The 24,046-nt window shown below is 44.7% G+C and overlaps 1 protein-coding gene and 1 long non-coding RNA gene across 5 annotated transcripts in view; one reads left to right on the top strand and one right to left on the bottom strand.

The window, feature by feature from the left end:
- WDFY2 (WD repeat and FYVE domain containing 2) overlaps positions 1-24,046 on the bottom strand; it is a 111,318-nt gene that overhangs the window by 43,496 nt on the left and 43,776 nt on the right. For 3 of the 4 annotated variants that reach the window (XR_008992745.1, XM_036904848.2, XM_036904852.2), the window contains 2 exons: positions 15,029-15,102; positions 582-636 (listed from right to left, as the gene is read on the bottom strand). Coding sequence is in view for 3 of the 4 variants with exons in the window: in XM_036904848.2 (XP_036760743.2) it covers positions 582-636; positions 15,029-15,102 (129 nt within the window). In the remaining variant the exon portion in view is untranslated. The remainder of the gene's footprint in view (positions 1-581; positions 637-15,028; positions 15,103-24,046) is intronic. The other variant, XM_036904849.2, reaches the window with a different exon arrangement.
- Positions 2,848-8,507, top strand: LOC118922288 (uncharacterized). Its single transcript, XR_008992748.1, has 3 exons — positions 2,848-6,514; positions 7,358-7,413; positions 7,557-8,507. It is a non-coding gene; the product is annotated as an uncharacterized LOC118922288 (long non-coding RNA).

Below are 24,046 nucleotides of genomic sequence, written 5' to 3'. Positions count from 1 at the left end.
TTTTGTTTTGTTTAGGATTTTTGCATCTCTCATCCTTCATAGAATTGCAGAGAGTCAGGGCCTTGCTCTGGATGAGGCTCTGGCTTAAGGGGATGCCATGGCTGGTCTGGCCGTCTCTCCAGCCCACTAAACCTCCTCCTGAGCTGTGCTGTGGAAATGGTCGAGGGCCCTCTGTCAGTGATGCAGAACCAATGAAAGCCTAATCTCTTCCCTTCCGAGCCTTCTAAAACACTTATCCAAAAATGAAGCGAGCCCCACGCAGGGCAGCTCCGTCCTAACACTGGCCTGGCTCTGAGCCTGCTGCCCTGTGTAGAGGCGGCGGGTGTAGAACAGAGACGAAGAACAAAGGCTGTGGGTCTGCAGCCGCTGGGACTGGTCTGGTTCTGCACTTTACCGGCTCCAGGACCATGGGCGAGCCTCCCGACCTCTATGGGCCTCGGCGTCTTAACGACTCCAAGGTCATACTCTGTACCTCATAGGACTGCGGTTCCGTCCCCGACTACTGTAAAGTAAGTGTGTGGGCCAGTGGGCGCCTCCGGGAAATGTTTCAGAGTCTAGGTAAACACCACTCTCTTTCCTACCTTGATAGTTTTTCACAGGAGTCATCTTGTTATAATCTTCTGATAAAATAAACTCCTGCAAAACAGAAGAAAAATACTAAGCAAAAAGAAGTTCACTAAGTGAATGATTATGTTTTAGTACAACTGGATGGTATAAAGCAAACATCATCACGAATCACACGAACATGAGTATTTTACCAATCAACTCAGCGTTTTTGTACCTCTTTAAGAGTAACAATCATAATTATGACCCAATGCAATTACCATAAATTTTACCTTGTGACTCTGAGCTGATTTTTTTTGAGTATGCATGAGAAGAAAACTGGATCAAATTCAGAGTCTTGATACTAGTCAATTTTGAAGGTAAACCTGATTCAAATTACAGCTGACCCTTGAACAACACAGGTTTCAACTGCATGAGTCCACTTATACACGGATTTTTTTCAATTACACTTACTGAACAGAAATTTTTTGGAGATTTGCAACAACCTGAAAAACTGCAGATGAACCACACAGTAAATACTGACGTCAAGAAAAAGCTACGTTATGTCACAAACACATAAAATGTACTCACTTATTACTTACTACCATAAAATCAATAGGGACCTATTAATTGCTAAGTTCTGGGGAGTCAAAAGTCACACGAGGACCTCTGACTGCCCAGGCGGCTGGCACCCCTAGAGCCCAAGCCGTTCAAGGTCCACTGGGCTCTCCTCTCAGTGGTGGAATGGCTGACAATTTGCAAGGCTCTGGCGGGTGGGCAAATGGATGGTAACCCTCTACTGCAGAGAAAGTCAGGCATTTTAGAGACTTTGTTTCTAATATCAGTAACATATTTCCCCTTACAACAAGCTCCTCAAGGCTGCATATCACTCATTTACATACCTGCATGGCACCTGGCACAGTGGGTCATCAATATGCATTGACCAGACGGATATGCCAAAGGCATCTCCCAATCTGATGAGATTAGTATGCACGTCAAACTAACTAAAAAACATCAGCCTCTATAAAACACTGCATATACTCCGTGAGGACACATACGAGTGTGTGTGAGTGTGTGTGTGTGTGTGAGCTTCACCTAAGCACGTGCACGTACAGTCAGTCACCTGTATGTAGAAGCCAGTCAGCTGTGTACAAGCCCAGCCAGGGTTTAAGTCCTTCAGCTTCTTTCAAATGCCAAAACCCATCTATTCTTTTTTTAAATTGAAGTATAATTAATATACAATCTTATTCAAGTATACAACAAGTGGTTCACCAGTTACTCATATTATTAAATCCTCATCCCCACTAGTGCAGTTACTATCTGCCAACATAGGAGGACGTTACAGAACCACTGGCTGTGTTCTCACGCTGTCCTACCATCCCCATGACTAGCTTACGTTATGACTTGAGAATCTGTGGGTCCCTTCATCTCCCTTGCCCTCCGCACCCACCCACCCCAACGTCTCCCCCATGGTAACCCCCAGTCCCTTCTCAGTGTCAATGAGTTGACTGCTGTTTTGCTCATTCTGTTTTTCTTTGAAAAACCCATATATTCTTAAAGAGTAAATTGTCAATCATAAGGAAAGCTGCAAAGAATAATAAACTGATGCCTTCATATGAGCTTAAAAATAGAACAACGAATCTTTTCAAAACATTTGGAGGCTTCCAGGATTTTTCCTTGATGACTTAGGTGAGTGTGAGGACAGATGCATAAACTCCTCACTTGCTATGAGTATGTACTGAGTTCATAGGGTTTGTGTAATTCTTTACAAGGTGATTATTGTGTTTGCAGCAGCCACACGGGTAGAGTCCCCAGTGATGTGAGAGCATCACAAGGTGACAGAGTCTCTCTGGGCATTCACCCCCTGCCCCATCCTTCCTTCAGAAGCGTATCTACAAAGGCATTTCATCACCATGATTTTCTCAGTAAAAACATCATTTAACTTGTCATTTTCTTCAATTCATGTCATTACTCCTTCAAGGAGTAACACTATACCCACTTCTCCTTTCTGAAGAGTTGGATTCCCAGCTGAAGAGAGCAGATGAGTTTCTAAAGAAGTCAAGTCGTTTTTCCTATAGGAGCTTCCAGTGTGGGTATGGAAGCCCAGCATGTCTACCCAAGGATTCACTACCCCCTTAAGTCCCAGCAAGAGTGGCTCACACTGAGCACCCCCCTTCAGAGGGCCCTGTATTTCCTCACACACACACAATCAATGTAGAGACAGCTGTTATTTGCACATGTTCCCTTAGTTCACACACTTCCTGTGTTATTCCCAATCTACTGAAACAGTTCTCTAGCTTGGGCAAAAGGTAGGACATAAAATAAACCTGATGCAGATCTGCACTCGGAATTAACATACAATAAAATTACCAAGTCACTGTATTGGTGAACCTATTTGTTCATTTATTTTTCCTATGAAAATAGAAACTCATCATCATGGAGAAAATCTGGGAGATTTTGTTAGCATTTTTTTATTTTGATGAAAGAAACAATATGCTGTTCTAAGACTTGTAAGACAGATGAACATTACAAGTCCCTTGTGACACCATTTCTCAGAGATAACTTCTGAAACACACTGGAATAATATAAAACAAAATATTATCACTATTTAACAATGCTTTTTTTTTCTGTTAACAAATCATGTATCATTCCACATAGGTGCATGATTATCAACTTCATTTTGTCTTTAAGTGACTACACAGGATGTACTGTAATGGTCTTTTTTTTTGGTAATGGTCTTTTATTGACGATTTTAATATTGTTTCCAGTTTTCCTTACAAAATACTGCATTTAATGTATTGTACTTTTGTATATCTATAGCAGTATTTTGATAAAATAAAGTATTAGGTATAGAATTGTTAAACCGGACAATATGACCATTCACAACTAGATATACTGCCAAATTGACTTTTTAAAATATGTTGTCTATGAACTCTCACAATATAATGAAGCAGTTAGGCTGCAGCTTAGATTATTTATTTCAATCAAAGCCGAGAAGAAATTAGACCAAAGTCGTACACATTTTAAATTATTTTATCCAACTTTCTATCCTCCCTTTTTTACATTCAACTATCCATATATCTACCACCATAACAGTTTTTTTATTACTTTATTATTTTTTAAAAATTCACAGCAAAATTGAGAGGAAGGTACAGAGATTTCTCATCTGCCCTCTGCCCCCAGCCCCACATACAGCCGTCCCCATTAGGAACATCCCACACACGAGTGGCATGATTGTCACAACTGATGAACCTACACTGGCACATCTTTACCCCCGAAGTCCATAGTTTACCTAAGGGTTATAAATTCTGTGGATTTTGACAAATGGATAACGGCACATACCCACCATTACAGTATCATACAGACTATTTCCACTGCCCTAAAAATCCTCCATGCTCCAGACTTATTCATCTTTATCTCACCACTTAACCCCTGGCACCACTGATCCCATCCGTTCACCGTGTCCTGCGTTTTGCCTTTTCTAGAATGCCATTTGGTGGGAATCACACAGAATGCAGCCTTTTCCAGTTGCCTTCATTTACTTAGGAATATGCATTAAGTTTCCCCCACGATGACTACAGATAAACAAAAACTATGGTGCAGTATCAGGAAGGAAATTTAAATTATCTACAATTCCACCAAACAGTGGTAACTACTGTTCATACTCTGATCATTTTGCTTCAGTCTTTTCCCTTGTACACATGACCACAGGAAACTAGAATAGCAGTGCTGTCAGCACTTTGTGGCTCTCCTTTTAAATTTAACATTGTCATATTATCACTTCCCATGTCAGTAAGTGGTGTTCTTTGAAAACGTAAGTTTAATGGCTACATAATATTCCACTGGAAGGCTATATAAGATTTCTTCTAACTAGTTCCTGACATTTCTAAGTTATGTTTTCATTACTATAAAAATGAGAATATACTTAGAAATAATCTTTGTTTTTATGAGCATTTTCTTTGGACAGTTTTCTAGAAGTGGAATTATTGATATAAAGATATCAATACTTCTAAAGCTCTAGTAACATATCATCAAAACTTTTCTAGTTTGCGCCAGTTTATGTCCCCTCCATCAGTGTACAAGAGAGCTTAATAAATTCTAGGCAACATGTAAATTCTAAAATCAGTATACTTAGGCAAAAACAGAATTTAAAATTTGTTCAACATTTAAAAATGTTTATTAGCCTTTGTATTTCCTCTTTTCTGACTTTTCTGCCATCTACAGAATTTTAGTGTTTTTCTGATTAATTATATATGCTTGTCATAGATTGAGGATGTTACCCTTTCTCTGTTATATTTTAAGTAACTATTTGTTAATTTCATTCAAGTTGTATTTAAGTAGCCTCTTTTATACTAAGACATTTTGAATTTTATGTGGTTGAGTATTATATTTTCCTTTGAAATTTCCATTGTTTTAAGCTTACACACTGTTCCTAATAGAAAAAAGTTTATAAATGTCCACTCTTATTTACTTGTAGTTTTTTGTTTATCTTTCTTAAGGTTTTACTCCGTACATTTAGAGCTGCTTAAAGCTCCAGGGATTTATTTTGGTATGAAACCATGAGGTGAGGATTAAAATAGATCTTTTTCTTAAAAAGCAAACAACTGCTTCAGCACCATTTCTTTTAACAACTTCTCCACGTTCTTCCACATAATTGGGTCTGTCTGGGAGTCACACACTCCGCTGTACTGACCCGCTACTCTGTTTTTGTGGCAAAAAGAAAATGTTTTCATTACCGTGGATACAAAATATGTGTTAACATAGAAGCTACGTGTCTCCTAATTTCTCTTCTTAAAAAATGTAGATAGATGATCATTATAATCATCTTTTTATATTATAAGAAAAAAATCACATTAACAGTTTTGATTGGAATCGCACTGAACTTCTGAATTCAGGAAGAACTGACATTTAAAAGTCTTTCATGTATATTAGTAAGTTTTTATAATTTTCTTCAACTAAGTTCCACATCCACCTTGAGAGCATTTTTAGATTTTTGTTGAGGCGAACTTCGGCGCACGGGGCTGTGAAGCCCGGGTAGGCAGCGGGCTCGAGGGCCGCCTGCGGACGGGGGGGCCGGGAAGCGCCGTGACGGGCCCGACGGGGGCACCGGGACGTCCGCGCCGCCGCAGCTCCGGAGGCCGAGGGGGCGCGCCAGCCGGCGCCGTCGAGGCGGAGGCAGAGGCTGCGGGCCTCCGGGGCAGGAGGGGCGCCTGCGGGGACAAATGGGGCGGAGCCCGCGCCCGTCGGAGAGGGCGGCCCGGCGCGAGCCCCCATCGGGGCGCAGACGCCCGGCCGCCGCCTCGGCTCTGCGGGGAGGGGGGGGCGCGGTGGCCTCCTGCGCACCCGGCCCCGGGCTCTCCGTGCCGAGCGGGGCTCCGGGCGCATGGCTCGCGGACCCCGGACTTGGCGGCCCGGCGGCAGCCCCACCCGGCCGCGCACCCGGGGCCGCCTCCCTCCTCCCGCCCCCGCCCTCGCCCTCGCCCTCGCGTCCCGGGGCCACGTCCCACTCCGGCTCCGCGTGAGAACTTCCCGGCGGTCCGCACCCGCCGCGCGCCCGGATTTGCTGGAGCGCCGAGCTCGGCCCCTGCGCACCTGGCGGGGCTCCGGGGAATCCAGCCGCGAGCGTGCTGACGTCACCGAGAAAGTACAGGAACCGGTCTGCAGCTCCGTGTTCGGTCAAACGTTTGCAGAGGATCTCTGATGGGCAGAATTCAGTCTAAAATTGGATTATCAGCTGATTTTTTTGTCATGTCTGTCATGTAAATTAATGTAATGCTTGATAAATCTAATTTTTCAGAAGAAAACGGAATTAAAGTCTATGTTTTTCTTCCCTGTCCTCTCAGAAAAAATACACCTCAGACCAACCAGCCAAGTCAGGCAAAACATACGGGAACTCCTGCTCAGGCCAAAAGCGACTAAGACGAGGGCGCAATGAGGCTACCTGCCCGAAGGCCCAGCGTGCGCTCAGCAGGTGTGCGCGCCCAGCAGGTGTGCGCGCCCAGCAGGTGTGCGCGCCCAGCAGGTGTGCGCGCTCAGGCGCCTCCGCACGGCGCTGGGGAGAGGAGAGATGCGCGTAGGTGTCATGAACACAGGTTGGGAATAGCGGTGTCTTCGTTCTGCATCGGCCTCCTTAATGAGAAACCGATGTAAAGCTGAAATTTTGTTGGGAGGCCCAATATTGGTAAACCTCACATTTTACATTTCCACATGAATTCCATTTCTGCATCTGCTTTAGAAATGACAGAATATTCTCAAATAAATCAGTATCTCAGTTACTAATACGAAAGTTAGTGACTTTTTCATCATGGTAAAAAACCGTAACATTAAATTTATCTTACTCATTTTTAAGTGTTCAGTTCAGTAGTGTTAAAATATTCATACTGTTGGGCAAAATATCTCTAAAACCCTTCTCACCTTAGAAAACTGAAACTCTATACCCACTGAACACTAACTTTCCCCAATATCCCCCATCCTTGGTAACCATCTTTCTATGTTTTGCTTCTATGATTTGGACTACTGTAGACATTTTGTGTGAATGGAATCATACGGTATTTGTCCTTTTATGATTGGTCTATTTCACTTAGTGTAATGTCCTTGAGATTCAAAGATATTGTAGAATGTGGCTGGATTTCCTTCTTTTTTAAGGCTGACAACATTCTATTATATATGTACATACATACACACACACACACACACACTACACACCACATTCTCTTTATCCATTTATCTATCAATGGCCATTCAGGTTGTTTTTGCCTCTCAGCTATTGTGAATAATGTTGCAGTGAACATGGGTGTGCAAATTTCTCTTCCAGATCTTGCTTTGAATTCTCCTGGGTATATACTCATAAGTGAACTGCTGGATTACATGGTAATTTTATCTTTAATTTTTTTAAGAAACCTCCATATATTAAAATCAATCACCCTTTTATACAGGGAGTTTCCTTAAAAAATTAAGAATAAAATTCAGTGTTAGAAAACTACCTTTAAACTGCCTTCTTTTTTTTTATGCAGCTCATTATCCACAGTGAATCACTTTTTGCTTTGGCTGCCAGGAGTCCAGAGTCAAGCGCCAGCCTCCCTGCCTCCCTCACACTGCGCTCAGCCCCCTGAGGCTCCCTGGTCGCCAAGACCGCAGGTGGGTGATTCAGGAGACAGAGGCCATGATGGGAGGGCTGCTGGCCGCAGAGGCTGCCTGTGCCCCCCGTCCCCGTGCCACAGACTCAGGGCCTCCCCCGTGGCTGCATTTCCTCCACAGGCAATCCGGTCTCCTTTCTCGGCCAGCCGGTCTCCTGCGACAACACGCCTTCTGCTTCAGCCTCCCGGGGCCTGCGTGCAGCCACCACAGCCCTCCAGGCTCTGTGACAGGACCTCTCGGCTTCACCTTCCACCTGCTGGCTTGCCTCCTAGGACTTCCAGGTTCAGCTGCAGGGCAAGAAGCTGGCCAGCCTACACCTGTTTTCTCACCAGGCCCCTGGCTGGTCTTTGGACAAGTGTGCATTCTCAGTTTAATGAATTAACGCTAAAAGAAAACAAGGTCATGAGATAAAACATGACTTCCTGCATCTTCTCACCAGGGGCTGCAGAAGGTGGTTCTTACACCAAAGAGGAGGCGGAACATAGGCAGACACTGCATATGATGTATCTGGCCCATCGTTACGTGGCCATGACCTGACACACACACAAACATTCTTACGTGCCTTACTTACAGCTATCTCCACAGTTTACTGCACACACACACAAATAGTTTCCCTGGCCTTGATTCTAATTATTATTTTCACTTTTATTTTATATATTATATATTTTATATTATTACATATCCTTACAAACTTCCACAGAAACTTCCTGAAATCAGACGGAACATAATAAACAGAAAATCCACAGTGACAGGCAAAACAAAGTTAACTTCACATTTTACCGGCGTTAACCCTACTTTGGAGGCCATTTTTATATGATGACACTGCAGTATTTCAAAATTATTGAGAAAGTTAGGATTTTGAAAAGAAATTTCAGGAAAGCAATGACCTCTGTTCAAATATCTAAATGGAGGGAAACACCTTCATTTCCTGATCCCCTTGTAGCCAGGAAAAGGTTGCGACCCCCACTCTTCCCACGGTTTCTAGCTGTCCTTCCTGCCACGAAAGGAGGTCACAGGTGCAGGGCCAGGGCCAAGGGGTCTGTGTCTCACCCGGAGCGCTCACGGCCTCTCCCTGCCAGTGTGTCTTGCTCTCTCTTTATACTCACTCTCAATGTGTCTACTGTTATTTTTTGCTTCTATACAAGATCAAAACACTCAAATCTCTTAAGGAATGGTGCCATGAAAGACCCTCACAGAGTCTCAAGCCATCATGATGCCTGCCTTCAGACTTCAGGGACCCGCGGCTGGGGTTTGCGCCTCTCAGTCATCTTTCTGTTCAAACCAGCAATTCTCGGGGTCTCTTAGAAACTACTGAGGACCACATGGCTTGTATCTGTTGACATTTATCATATTGCTAATTAAAACTGAGAAATTTTTAAAGTATTAATTAAAATAATAAATTCATCACTTGTTAATATAAATAACACTCTGTATGAAAATATCTGTATTTTACAAAACAAGAATTTAAGTGGAAAGAATGCATTGTTTTCCATTATTGCAAATGTCATTCATAGAAGACAGTTCGGTCTTATCTGCTTCTGCATTCAATCCGTACATTTGTTAGAAAATGAGAGGAAAAGGCAAGTGACACCTTAGTATCACTATGAAAATAGCGTTGACCTCACAGACCATAGTTTGAGAACCATGGGTTTAGTTACTGACCTGACTTTTGGTTCTGGCTAATCTTCACTTCAGATTCTGCCAATTTGCCTGCAGATTCCAAAGAATTATTCTTGTTTGTTTATAAATTATGAAAAGAGGCCTCACTGGCTACCAAACAGTGGAACCTTCTCTCTGCCCAAGAGCTGGGAGGCAGGCGTCTTTTCCCCTTGCTGTCACATGCTAATGACCCCGACCTTTTCTGACCTCACGTATTTTAAGAAGTGGGGGCAAGAAATGCTCTGGCGGCAAACCCTCAGCCTCAGCTCTGAGACTTTGTAAGAAATCCCTGGCCATGTTTCTAAGGAGACTGACATGTGTCACAACACAAGGACACATCTGGAACAAGAGGAAAGACAGCGGGTTTGTGTCAGCACAGCAGTCGTTGAGCCTCTCCAAGGTTAACATGTCACCTACAAAGAAACAAATTCAGGTTTATAAACCCTTCCTGTAAGGTCCTGTCCAAATTCAGGTGTCCACACCAAACACACAGAAGGCCAATTCCAGGTCCTCCCGCGCATGAGGCTTGCCGGGGCTGCTTCGCCGTTTCCCTGCTGCCACCTCTCTTTACGCCGACGGTGACACAGTTCTGTGCTCCGCATCACAGTCTCCCAGCGGTGGATGCGCGCAACCAGATGCAGCTGGTTTTTCTGCACGTCTCCCGGAGGGATGGAAGGGTGGGGGGTAAAAGGAAACACACACCACACACACGTTTCAATGCCACCGCTCCCAAGACGGCCTCTGGCAAATTTTGCACTTTCAGGACAAATGCTCATTGAAGGAGTGGGGGGATATCCTGCTCAAGGCCAAAACCCGATGCCAGAACACTGATGAATTCTACAAAGGAAGTCACTAAAGTAATCTGCCCTTCATGGGTGGTGAAAGAGGCTGCATATTTCAAACACCATGTATACACAATAAAAAATCTGCTGTAATATTAGACAGCAAATTACATGAGAGATCCGTTTATATAAAGTCTAGTTACTAATACTTGTTTTTTAAGTAAAAAAAGACATAAAACCTTGGACAGTTATTCTGAACCAAAAAGCTGCCTGCTGAAATTGAAAACTGCTTATAGCTGATGTCACGAAATTTCACCTGATAGCTAAGGCTGGCAACCTCTGTTCCTACTTATAAAAGCAACTGGTGAAAGAAGTTTGGACCTTTGGTCACTAAGTTTTGGACTTCCTGGAATTTCTGAGTTTGTAAGGGGTCTGAGAGATCATCTGGCACAATGACTCATTCTTTAGAGGAGCTGAAGTCCAGAGATAAGAAGGGACTTGTCCAAGGTCACAGTCTTAGTTGCATAGCCGGGCTTAAAATGTGGGTCTGTCTCTTGATTTTTTAATCTACTAATCTTTGGCTCATACAAACTTCAAAGAGCCTCTTAAAAAAAAAAGGATACCAAAATGCAGGTGGGCATTTTGATGGATTTCTATGAGCAACAGAAAACAGTGCAGATTCTAGATCATTCCGCTTCTCAGAGAACGCAGGTGCTGTTACAGCAGGGCAGACAAGCACGAAGGACCACCCCTGCCTCCGTCTCATCCCTGCTGCCCACGTCCGACACCTGGGAGAGGCCTGACTGGCATGCCAAGGACACTGGCCGGTCAGGACAGATGCAGACATCAACTGACAGGTACTGGCTGCATGGTGCCTGGCAGTTACTCTCCCCCTCTCACCTCCTTCCTACTGGTCACCGGACCCTCCCCTCTCCTCCTGAGCCCCGGCCCCTCCCTATGCATTTCCAGTCACACTATATCAGTCCTTGACAGCGGCCTGCACCCCGCCACTATCTAACCTTTCTACCATTCTGGAGCTTGTATTGCAACAATCCATGCATCCCGGACTTCCCAGGACACACATGAGGTCAGCCTTCAGAGAACAGATATTTTTATCATTTTGGGGCCTTGTTTAAAAAGTCTGCAATGATTATGCAAGATTTTAATAAAACCTTTGACGTGTTACAGTTTTGATGAAGAAAATATATATGTTTATAAAGATGAGCATACAATAACATCTCTGTGACTACCCTACAGCCTCTAATCAGTAGGGATTGTGAAAACTAGTTTAAGGCAATTCCTTTGTTTCTATGTGGACATTTCCTCACCAGTTTATTATCCTATTTGAATACCTTAGAAAGTCTTCCAGGGGTTGGGCTGGGTGGGCGTGCAGAATCTTCCCTGCTGGGGACCCAGGCCCTTTCATAATGCTGACGACTCACCCCGAGTCAGGCCCTTCACGACCAAACCCCGGCCACCCTGACACCTCAGCCCCCGTCAATCCACCCCTCAAGCTGCTCATTTCTCCCCAAACATTTCTTGTCCTGTCTTACCTCCACGTTTCTTCCCCACATTTCCTCTGCGCCATTCAGTCTACCTGAAACTATCTCTACCTTCCTACCTTTCGCTCATCAAACCCTTGCCCGTCTTCTAAACCTGGCCCACACCCCGTTTCTGCAGAGCTGACCCGGACCCTTATCTCTCTCGCTCTTCTGACCTCACTGCCTCGCCAACAAAGCTGACCCCTCGGTGCCGTACCGCTACTTTTCCTGTTACTAACATTTTTTTTACTTTGTACCTATTTCTTAACTTCATTTTCATTTTCTCCCAATTGAATCATAAGCTTTTGGAGACCAGGGGCCACATGTTAGACTGGAGCATAATCTTGTGTACACAGAGGATATTTCAGTATTTGTTGGTAGGCTAGAATGCATGAGGCATTACGGTAGAAAATCTGAAGTCCTATGTGAGCATGAAGAGCAGTTTGCTCGATCTGACCGACTTCCTTCAAGATTAAAACAGAACACACTTCTGAAAACTCAAGACAAATTCAACTACTGGTAACTTTGTCCCCTACAGAAGTTAATTCCATTGTGAAAAGCATTTTGAGCAGCAATGGAATTATACAAATAAACCACCTCAGAATTTAAGCAGGTACTAACTTCAACCAGCTACATTAGATAATAATACTGTTTATACTTTGGTCAACAGCTTATTTGACAAATCTTTTGAGTCCCTAATTTGTACCAGGGAACAAACTACGCTCCACTGGGAGACGAATAAGAGACTGACTAAATGCTCACTCACACTTGAATGGAGGACAGACCGAAAAACTTCACAGAGCAAGTTAAGTAAGCCGCACAATGTGCCCAACCTGGGGAGCGCTGCATATGACTGTCTCGGCTGGAAGGGCTCAGAAACCACCTGCTACAAAAAGATCACAGACATTTGAACAAACATTGAGAGCTGGCTATGATTCTGCGGAAAGAGATGGCAGAAGGGGGTTCTGGGCTATGAGACCAGGAACAACACAATGTATAGACATGAAAATACACCCTTGTCCCAGTTTAACCTCTCTGTTAGTAATCTGACCTGCTACTTCACAGGAAAATAAAAGGCCCTTCCTCTCTTACACCTCAACATTGCCTCTGCTCCCAAAGCTAACTTCTCCAGGGTCCCGGACCCGCGTGCTGCGTGTCCCCCATCACATCTCGCCCCACCACTCACCCGCCTTCTTTTGTGGCCAGATTTTCAAAGAATGGTCTATATCTGTTTCTCTAGTTTACCACCCAGTTACATAAAGTTAACTGCCTCTTAAATCTTTTATTCAGTAAAATAAAGAGAAATAAGGATTTACTTTCTGATTTCCTCCCTCTGTTTTAAAATAAGCTAACTAGGAATTCCTTTTAAATTGATTTGCTGCATTCAGGGAACAGAGAAGATACACTCTCTGAATAGGATTTCTCATGCCCAACTGTTAAGCAGCCAAGATTCTGTACAGGCATTTCCAGTAAAGACCCTATTACTGTAGTGATCAGTAAGAATTCTAACCCTTCCCCATGCTCTGCTCTCACGTACCCCACCCCCCCAGCTCAGAGCTCCTCAGAACGCTTCAGATGAGGGCAGGCCCGTGAGGCACCCTCTCTTGTAAGCCGGGTCCTCGGTCTTCCTCAGAAGATCGGTGCAGGGCAAGGCTGGAGGCCTCCACGCCGGACCGACACACCCAGGGAGCACCCCAACCCAGGCCTCGACTTATGTTCCGGCTCTCTGGCAGCCTCATTTGCTAACAGAGTAGCAGCCAAGATGGTCTCTTTTCTCATATACAATAAATAGCCAGAGCCCTCCCTGACGTCCTCTGCTCCCCTGTCCTGCCTTCAAAGCCAAATTTATCAGCACCCAGTAACCACCTACGTTGATTTTTAAAATGCAAAGGATCACCCATGGGTTACATACGCGTCACTTTTTCACAGTGTTATCTGTACTATTCCATGAACTGTTGGAAGATTTATGGATCTCAGCTCTTTTCAGTTCCCTTTATAATGAACACTTCACTTCACTGAACAATCCAATTATCTCCTTTTGTCTTTAAAAAATAAATTTATCCCTCACCCATCCCACTTTTTAAAAGTGAGCCTCCTTGAAGAAGACAAAGGTCTGTACTGGGAACTTCTTCTGTCCTAAGGAACGGTTTGCAGACCCACCAAATGCACTGGACATTATAGAAATTCCATAAATACTTGTCAACAGGCCGATTTATATTTAACAATATTGTTAACATTTCCATAAAGGTCATCGAACTAATGTTTGGAGTAAAGATCAAATGAAGAATTTCAGTCCTACCTCTTTTAACCAGTTGCAGGGGTCAAGACTTCAAATGGAGATACACGGTCCATGTCTAAATTTTTACAAGTTAAATAAACCAAGTAAAGCTATTAAATTACGGCCTCTTCCTTTAATTTTGACAAATACGCCCTCAACCACCTGAAGGCACAGGTACATATTTGGAATTTCTAGACTCCTTTCAGTTCCACCCCACTGCGGTGACATGGACAGGCCAGCCCACAGCCTTCTCCTCCGATTGCCCAGCCCTATCTGGGCACCCCCATGGGGCCCTCGGATCCTCCGTCCTGTGGGGAGTGTGGCCAGAGTGGGGTCCTCTAGCTCACAGGTCCCAAAGCAGGGCCCCTCTTGCCCAGGACTAAAGGCAATACTGGATAATTGACCCAAGTGGAGAATTTAGCAGATTAGTCTTGTTACTAGTTAATAGTAGTTGGAAATAAATATGTAAAAAGGTGATTAAGTAAGTAGTAGAACCTGAAATCCCAATCTCTAATCATTTCAGTTCTCCCAAGACCTGTTTTCAAAGGGGTCTGGTATTTACCTGGATCTACCCTAAAGTGAATGTAGATTCTGTGCTTTCTTCACAAATTCACACAACTTACAGAACTCTATTCACATGTTAGAGGGCGTTAAGAAGACAACAAGGAGCAGAAGAAAGAAAGGAAAGAGAAAAATACTGAGTATCACGATCAGACACGCAGGCCTAAGTCACCTGCCTTTTCTCCATCACCCGTGCGAAAGCCCCTGACACCACAGCGGACCATCTGATCAAAGCCGCCCCAGCCCAGCCACTCCCACTGACCCCGTCACGCTGTTCTCGCCGGCCTCCGACCGCGGTTCCAGCCACTGGGCCTGTGGTAAGTCAGGCTGAATCGTGCAGCACTTCAACTGCGAGCTCCCTACACCTCACCACGCTCCGTGACACTGCGTTTCCCACTTGACTTAACAAGCAAATTAATTTGTTAAATTGAAAAAGATGAATAAATAATTCTCATCACAATACACATATACATAACTCCACAGGAAGGGAAGTATTTCAACTGGAAATCTTATTTATGTGTACTTACTGAGATTGTACCATTGTCTAGACCTACGGACAGTCTTCTTGTTTCCGGATTAAAAGACATGCATGAACATGGAGCTGAAAGAAATGAACATGTTGATGAAATTAACAAAACGATGAATCTCATTGACTCACGAGTGACTTAGCTAAAAAGTGTGTGGCTACTTTTCCCCCCACTATTTTCTGAAAGACAGTTCATTTAACTCCCACTTGGCAAAAAATAAAAACAGTCATTTTACAACCAACTGCTAGTTTTTCAGTTATCCTTCAATGACTCTAATAAAAAAGATACTCTCAAACTGGACAAGTTCCAAGGGGCTTGGTCTCAGCTGCTGCGTCAGTACCAAGTCTGAATCTGTTTGACTAGGTTCACAATGTTTTGTAATGTATAATCCTTCCGTTAAAAATCTCTCTTCACTCAAACCCCATAACAGCCTATCTTTTCTGAACAAGGGAAACGGAAGACCTTATAACTGCTCCCTACCCCCATACACACACCAGCACAGAAATCTATTTTTGATTCAGAAACGAGTTGGGGCATATGGACTAACAGAAGTCTGTACTCTCAGCATTCAAGGAATATGCTGGAAGCTGCTGACAGCCTGAAGATTTGTCTCAACCTAAAAGAACCAGACTGACACAGGGCCAGGTTCTGTAGGAAAGAAATCAGGTGAGTCCCCGCAGTCCTGGGCAGGGCTCCGTGTTCCCGAAGACTGACAACCAGCCGAACCTCAGTGATCTAAGCGTGCTCGGAAATCACGTGTGGCCAAGAAGTCAGCTGACAGCCGCTCCCGGTCCAGGCCCCCTCTGCCTGAGCTCGCCCCTTAGAGCGGGGCCTTGCGGCAGTTCATCCTATTCTGAAAGCGTTGTCCTGGAGGCCTGCGTGCTCTCTGCTCATCCTCGTGGGGACCCTGCCAGTCGCAAACTACCATCGTCATAATCACAGTCAGCATCAAATGTTTTTATTCCTCCTTTTCAGTTACGATTAGATGTCTTACCCAGGGTCACACAGGGAGAAAAAGCTGGAGAAGGTTCAACGATATAATTCAAACATGCAGTCCAATTTTTAAAAACCCAACTTAAATTATCTTAAAACTATAAAAGAATGCAAATTCTACTAACAGAGCCACTCACTCCACAAACACATCCCTCAGTAACATTTTTCTCCTTCTGTATAAAAAGGCTGTGAATTAAAAAAAACCTAAAAACCTTCTAAACTACATAAAGTGTTTACTTTTCTCTAATTTTCAATCATGATATATTCAGAAAACAAAAACATACAAAAAATAATTTTCCTCCCAAACTTCCACCTGTACAGCAGAATATCCTCTTTCAGGTTAGCCACAAATTAAACTAGATTCCCAGAAGTCCACTGCTGAAGACAGTGATCCAGCAATATTGAACACATGGCCCTAGAAAGTTAGTCTCCCTGCCCCGTGTCCTATAAACTGTGTGGGCACAATTTCTCCACAGATTCTAAGTTGCCAGGTTTCAGAATCCTACAACATGTGCAGAATAAAAAAAATCTAATGATTTCATGGAAAACTACCACACTAGCTGAAAATAGCAAAAGAAAAATAATATTGTGATTACAGTTACATAAAGTACACAGACACATAAAAATATACATGGAAAAACTAAACACAGTTCGTGTGCTTGAGCAACAAGATGACTTCTGCAACACTGTCTCTCATCTTATTAATTTGCTAATCCTGTTAAATACTCTTAAGTATCTAATGGCTTATTAAGATACAAGGCTGAGCTTGTGAGGCAAACCTGGACTGGAGCCCAGGGGCCACAGACTAACTGGGAAAGGCCACATTGCTCAGCGGCCTGCCTGCACAAGGACTGTTTGCTGCAGGACTTCCTCCAAAGTTTGCATCTGGGCATGCAGAGAACGCCCATTGACCTTTTAAGGTGATTTAACAGACTACTTTGCAACACTGCACAGTCTACCCTTATAGCTAAACTGCTATTCCTTATTCCTGGGTTTTTTTCCCATTTACTAAATTTCTTGTTATTCTTTCAACAAAAATTTAGAATACACTGTGTTCCAGGCATGTGATACAATGATATATACGGTATCACACCTGTCATCAGGGGATGCATATAGACTGTGGCCCCAACTAGGTGTAGGAACTCTTGAGATTCATTCCCAAAGTTGCCACCATAGTTCAAATTACTTTACGTTTACAGGAAGAACCACTGGAATTCAACAGGAAAAGACCTTTCCTATAAAGGACCACAGACAAAAGGCACTTTAACAGAAATCCCATTGTTCTAGGATCCACGTGCTGGAATCCGCGGTGGTGCCAGACGGGGCGCCGGAGTCAGAGCGCAGCGGCTCCCAGGTACCCGCGGATGCACGACGAGCCCTTCAAGGAGGCGCTGTGGTAAAACCACCGGGCACACCAGTGTGCGCGCGCCCGCGTGTCTGTGCGCCTGCATGCGCGTGCATCTGCGCGTCTGCATGTCTGCGCATGCGTGCGTAAAGACGTCGGCAGGTGCGCCTCGGAGGCTCCTTGACCACCTGCCAGCTGTGACCCTCCCATGGGCACAGCCCTGGGCTGGCTTTCTGCAGACCGCGGCAGGGCTAAGGCAGCAGGAAGAGGATTGAAAAGAATACTGGTGCCCCTATTTGTTGTTAGAGCCAATGTCTTTCCTTTGGGGAGCTGGGGGAAAGGGGCAGATTGACAGAGATCCTTCTGGTTTCAGCCCACCAGAAATTAACCAAAAAGCAACCCCTGAAGCCCTATGCTATGGCCCACACAAAGTGGGCTCCTACCCATGCAAGCAAAGGCCAAAGGGCAAAACTGGTCTGGAGGAAGGTAGGAAGACACAGTACATTACTGGTAAATTCTGGCCAATTCTTTTTTTTTTTGGAGAGCAAGGTACAGGCTTTTATTTAGAGATAAAGTGAAAGGACAGAGCTCCCGGCTCACACCAGGAGGGGACAGAGAGTCCCTATTCTGGCCAATTCTTTACCAAGCAGTAAGGAATTCTTGGTAGGAAGAATTACGGAGGGAACAAACAAAATATGACATTAACGCAGTACCTGCAGTCAGGCTGCAGAACGTGATGTTTCACAGATAAGAATTCAGCTTTCAGCGCTACATAGCTAATAATTCATAAGCCAATGAAATAATTGCTCTATCTGATGGCTGAAAGCTGAGGTTAGGGAAGAACTAGCCAAGAGACTTCTGTTCTCCCACCTGGAAACTGCTTTCTCTAAAGGCCGAGTGAAGCGACAGGCCAGAACAGAGAGTCCAGTTCAGCCTCCCTGCTGACTTCCTCTATCAAAACTGCATCCGGGAACTCTAGAGGAAACGAATGCAGCATGACAGAAAACCTGAAGATACATTTCAGTCCCCCGTGAGGAGGGTGAGCACATGGAGTAAGCCCTGAGGGTGACCCCGTTTGCCGGGGCCTCTCCGTGCGCCGTGCTATGATGACCGCAGTGTGCCCGGGACAGCTCCCACACAAACCAAACCGAAACTCGAGGCCTTGCCCCCAGGCTTGTTATGTTGTATCACTAGCTTCCTACTTCCCCCACCAACGTTTTTATTAGAACCTAAGAAAAAAATGACCACTGTCTCTTGATAAAATAACACAAGAATCCATTTTCCATGGTATCTGATTAAGGTTTGCCATCTCTCTTTTCTGTCTCAGACTGAGGACAGCCAAAAGCAGTGTATTTGGGAAAATCTTAGGAAGCAAAATAATAAAAGATATGAACAAGACAGAAAATAAATTTGCACAAGTTTATGTGGGTAATAGGAAGTAACATTCTCTTATATTAGTATCAGAACTTTAGACCTTGATGGCCTGTCAAAATCTTATCTTTAAAATGAAACACATTCATAACATTGAGTGGGTTTTCTTTAGTGAGATTTCTGTAGTTTCAGGCCAGGTGTTCAGCCTAAAGTTCAGGGAAAACTAAAATAGAGAGAAGCAATATTCATGACGCATGTGACTCAACAGGGGAAAAGCTCAAGGGATGTGAGCCCTGGACGAGGGGAGCCCAGGAGACCCACATCGGTGTGATGACTGACTAGACCAGAGGGAAGCCAGCTTCTTGTATTTCTAAGACTTTTATCTCACAGGTGGTCTCAAAAAGCAATATTGCTCTTGCTATAAAAAAAATGTAGCTGAGAGGAGGCATTCTCAAAATACTTCTATTTAGGGGAAAGCTTCCTAATTTCTATTATTGTACCTAAAAGTTTTCCATCTCATGACTAATTTATTTTCTGCCTTTTGCCGATCAGCTGAACTTTGCTCAAACACAAGTGTCAGTGAAGGTCAAGGAGTGGATTTCAACCACACTGACAGCTCTACAATGGCAGTATTTGACAGGAGACACCAATCCTCATGATATGTTCTGGTGGTAACTTTAAAACTAAATAAACAACAGCACTTCCATGAATAAGGTTTCAGGTGTTAAAGACACCCTGGTGAAGCTGGAAGACAGAAGCCACAATCAGAGGGCCTTCAATGAGCTCCCAACTGCCACAAAGCAAAGATTTGATTCATGGGCACTATTCACTCAGCCCTGTTTGACACAGATAATACATATTAAGTTTACAATATTCAACCGTGCTTAACTTTATTAAGGATACTAATATTTAGTGCTCCAATTACCTAGTATTAAAAAGCGTTTTCCATTTAAGTCAAATATTTTTTGCACTCTACTAAAACTAACCATTTGTTTTCTCCTTGTTTAGTCTGAGTCCCACCAGCAAAACCACAGTGAATTAATGTCACTCTCTCCTGCACACAAGTTTTAAGTTATCAGTTTAAGATCTAAGGACAGTGAATTTCAAAATACCCTGTCATACAAAAACCAAACAAGAGTATGCTAAATAAATGCTGTAAATACTCAGATGAATTAATATCTGTTATCTTTAGTTTGGATAATCTGTTTTCTCCTTCATTTCATTAAAAATTGAAACTTTCTTGGGCAACTTCTCTTCTTAGTAAATACAGAATTAAAAGATCAGACTACATTATTATTTATGAAAATGTAAGTAGTAAAAACAGTAAGTTGCTTTTATATATGGTTCCAGATATAAAGTACACCAAGAAGAAACCGGTGGAGGAGCACCATACTTGGCAACTAGGAGCTAAGGAGTGTCCTGAAGTGAGCCATGAAGTTAAAGAACAAGGGAGCATTTCCCGATCCATACTTATCCCCAGTTTGCCAAAAAACTCCTCCAACCGAATGACAGATGTTGCCTAAAAGTCACCAATCACTAATAAAAACAGAACTGCCAAATTCATTGTTTTAAATACCTTTCTGCCACTCATCTGCCCACATCCCACAACTCCCATAAACCCAGAAGAGGGGGCCGCACACCCAAGAACCAGCTCCACCCAGTCTTCAATTACTGAAAGTCCTCCTTTGACCCCACCAAGGAGAAAATTAACGCCTGCAATTTACATACAAGATAACTCATTTTCACCCCAGATATAAAGCATATTAATATAAAACATATTAATCATTTAAGTTTTCTAAGTCCTCAGTTCCAAGTTGCCTGCTGCTGTTAATGGGGTCCTGGCGACCAGGCAGAGGGAACCCACCCGGCCACAAGCTCGGAATTAGCCCGTCGCCACTGACCCTCTGGGTTAAATACGCACTGATGGGCACCAAGCCCTGAGAGCCCTCTACACACTTACTTGGAATGGCCCATAACCAAGACTATTTGCAAATTTTAGACCAAAGAAAATGGACAGTTTGTCCGTCAGCCTGCAGAGCGAGGAAAATGTGAAGGACTTGCCCCAAGTGACTCAACAAATTGGTAGCAAACATGAAAATTAAATTCTTGTTTCCACCCAGGCACAGGTTCTAACCTACAAGCTTTTTTGAAAATTCATATCTTAAACAACGCATATTTTTGGATGAACCCAATGTAAACTAAGACTCTGTTCAAACCTCACCCCCTATTGTCTTAACTAAGATAATTCATTTAATGTGTTCCCTACCTCCTTTCACAAAGAATTTGTAAGGGCTTAAAAGGCAGACACGATAAAACCAAACAATAGAAATATGCAAAAAGTTATGACTAAGGACAATATTTATAAGAATGGAAAGAAAATAGAATAAAGATCTGCTGGGAAACGAACAGAAACCATTATCCATAAGGATCATGTACCAGGTCCTTAGAGCAGTTCATCCCATCAGTTCATGATACAGTTTGCCTCATGATACAAACGGAAACTTACACTTGAACAGCCACTGGAGTGAATGAAGGGGTTGCCTGGGCCCAGATCACTGGCTCCCGTGTGCCCAGCTTAGGGGATCTTCCCGTGTGCTGTCGTACAGGTTGGGAAGTTCTGCCTTAGAGAAAGCAAAGGGTTTCTGGCCCTTGTATCTAAAAACTATTCCCCTTTAATGCTTCTCCAAAGGAGCAATGAGCATCATGATAGACAGTTACTTACAAACAGCCTAAAGCGTTTCCTCTAAGTCCTCGGAGGGTAAACATTAAATAATCATCACGCGCTGTGGGCACCAGGAATGGAGGCGTTTCTGCAGAGGATTGGCACAAAGCAGGACAGCTCCAAACGCAGACGAACGTGACTACAGACCCCGTGTGCTGCTGGCTGTGAGCAGCCTTTCTCTCGGCCAGGGACGCAGGCAGTTCAAAATTATGTTTTTCAGCAAGGACTAGAGTTTCTATACTTGCAAAGTTAGCGGAGGAGATGGTAAAAGGGGCCATACACATGTGAAAGCTGGGGGGTGCCCAACCACGACTGCCCCCTGGGCACACGCCATCCCACAGGCCAAGGCAGAGAGCTGGAGATGACATTACCTGGTCCTTTCATTGCTCTGTTAGGTGTGCCTTTTATTGTAAATTATCTTTGAAAAACTGTCGTGTTTTTCTTTGGGGACAAATTCATAAATACTTAGGAGTAAAGTAGATTCCATCTACTGCTGTGGCAGCAGGGGACCCACAGAGGTCTTCCAACTGCCCGACACACCCCCACCGTGAGGCTCTGGCCCTCCCAGCCTCCACTCCCGGGATCTTGAGCAGCCAAGTCGCTTTACCTACTCTCCATACCCTAGGGGGAAGGTCAGCAAAAAAGGCCCAGACGTGATAGCCAATACTTCAGCTGAGTGAGAAGAATCTCCAGCGCCCCCCGCTCCATGCCTGAGAGCTCTCTCCCCCCTCCCCTGTCTGACTCCATGAGCAGAACCTAGCTGGCAAAGCGAATCTGATATAACCCACCCACGCAAGTAGGAAGGCCTGTGCTTCTCATGATGGTTTCCCCCTTCTGTGGTGTGACGCCAACGGAGCCCCGAACAACTCACAGCACTTATGGCTACAACTGAAATCTCAACTCTGTGCCCCCAGGAAGGCCCCTTTGGGGTTTCCAAGGTTGGGCGTGTCTCAGTCGGGTGGGTTGTAACTTGATCTTGTCACAGGCAGTTAAGCAGCTGTTGAATGAACCATCCAAAGAAATCAGGGAAAACAGCAAAGAATATTTGATAAGGAAACTAGAAAACTAGTCATCAATCACCCCAAATTCTCTACCAACGGCGGTGCCTTGAGGTGGGCTTTCCTCAGGGAGCGTCCTGGCCCCGCGCCCGCCTCCCCGCCGGACAGGGGTCGCCCGCCGCATCTCACACTGGATACTCAGCCCGGGGCACTGTTTGATGCAGCAGAAACATTTAAGACGTCTTGAATGAACCATCCACAGAAATTCAAGAAAACAGGATAAACATTCCACCCTGCTTTCTTCCTTACGTGCCCTCACTCTCCGCAGGCTATTTTCAGCTCCACACCAAAGGGACGCGGCTCAGTTCTCGATCCAGGAGAAACTGGACAGACAGGATTTGGGGGGCGGATGCCAGGGCTAGGCCGAGACAGACACCTGAAGGCGCAAGTAACAGAAACCCACCGGCGTGCCCTGGAGCACACGCGCCCGTCAAGGGCGGGAGTGTCTCCTGGACTCAGAGGCAGAGGCCCGGCCAGGCTGCGGGGGACCAGGAGGAGGAGGAGACCCTTCAGCCGCCACTTGCTCCTGTTTCTCTCCGTCCCAAGCCAGGTGGCCCTTCCTGCCTGCCTCGTGACCCCCTTTCAGAGGACGGGCTTTCTCTGTTTCTCTGGGCACACAAATGCCCCACAGCTGTCAGGTTCGCATGCTCCCGGCTCAAGGGACCGGCCTGGGCTGAGACGAGCACTTCCTACTCCAAATTCTAAATTCCTACGAAAATCAGACTGGGTCAGGAGCCAAGAGCCTTAACCCACAGTTCTGCTTTCTGCCGGCTCCCTCCTGGAGGGCAGGCGCTGCTCTGAAGAGACAGGGTCTGCGGACACCTCCAGAACACTGGCCCTGGCGCTGGGCATGAGGTGCCGGCTCCTCGCCTTCCCCCGTCGCCATCCCCCTGCGTCCACACAGCCTTCCGGCACTCTGCCATTCAGCTATTTCAGGCATGCTAACTGGCCAAAAATGTAGCGTATTTCCTTACGCAGTCAAGATGCTGCCTCTTTCAAGTTAAACAAAAAACTCCTGCTCAGAGATCAGTTACTGGGTCATGTGACCGCGCAAGATTCTCAGGAATATAAAAGCCAATTTCTGACCAATGGTGAAGAACATAATACCCTTCTGTTCTTCCTCTTTCCCACGGTAGTGAAACAATACAACAAAAATTACAGAAATCATCTCGGTATGCGCCCTGCTCACGTGCACATCCTGGCGCCGAGCTCAAGAGCTGGAATACAGTGGGTGCACAGTAAATGTCTGATGGACTAGAACGTGTACTCATGTCTGTATTTACAAATCAACAGCATATACGCATGAGGCTTTTACATGGGTTCACATGAATGTCAAACAGAGCAGCATACGTTGGCTGTAAGGCAAAAAGACAATCTTCTCAAACTTTGAAGTGTATTCAAATCAACTAGGGATCTTATTAAAATGTAGATTCTGATTCAGTAGATCCAGCATGGAACCCAATCTATGCATTTCTAGAAAGTTCTCAGGTGACCCTGATGCTGCCGGTCCACACACCACATTTTAATAG

The sequence above is a fragment of the Manis pentadactyla genome, chromosome 2 (assembly GCF_030020395.1).
Source record: "Manis pentadactyla isolate mManPen7 chromosome 2, mManPen7.hap1, whole genome shotgun sequence".
NCBI classification, from domain to species: domain Eukaryota; kingdom Metazoa; phylum Chordata; class Mammalia; order Pholidota; family Manidae; genus Manis; species Manis pentadactyla.
Note: the sequence above shows the minus strand (reverse complement) of the source record. Positions and strands in the feature narration are given on the sequence as shown.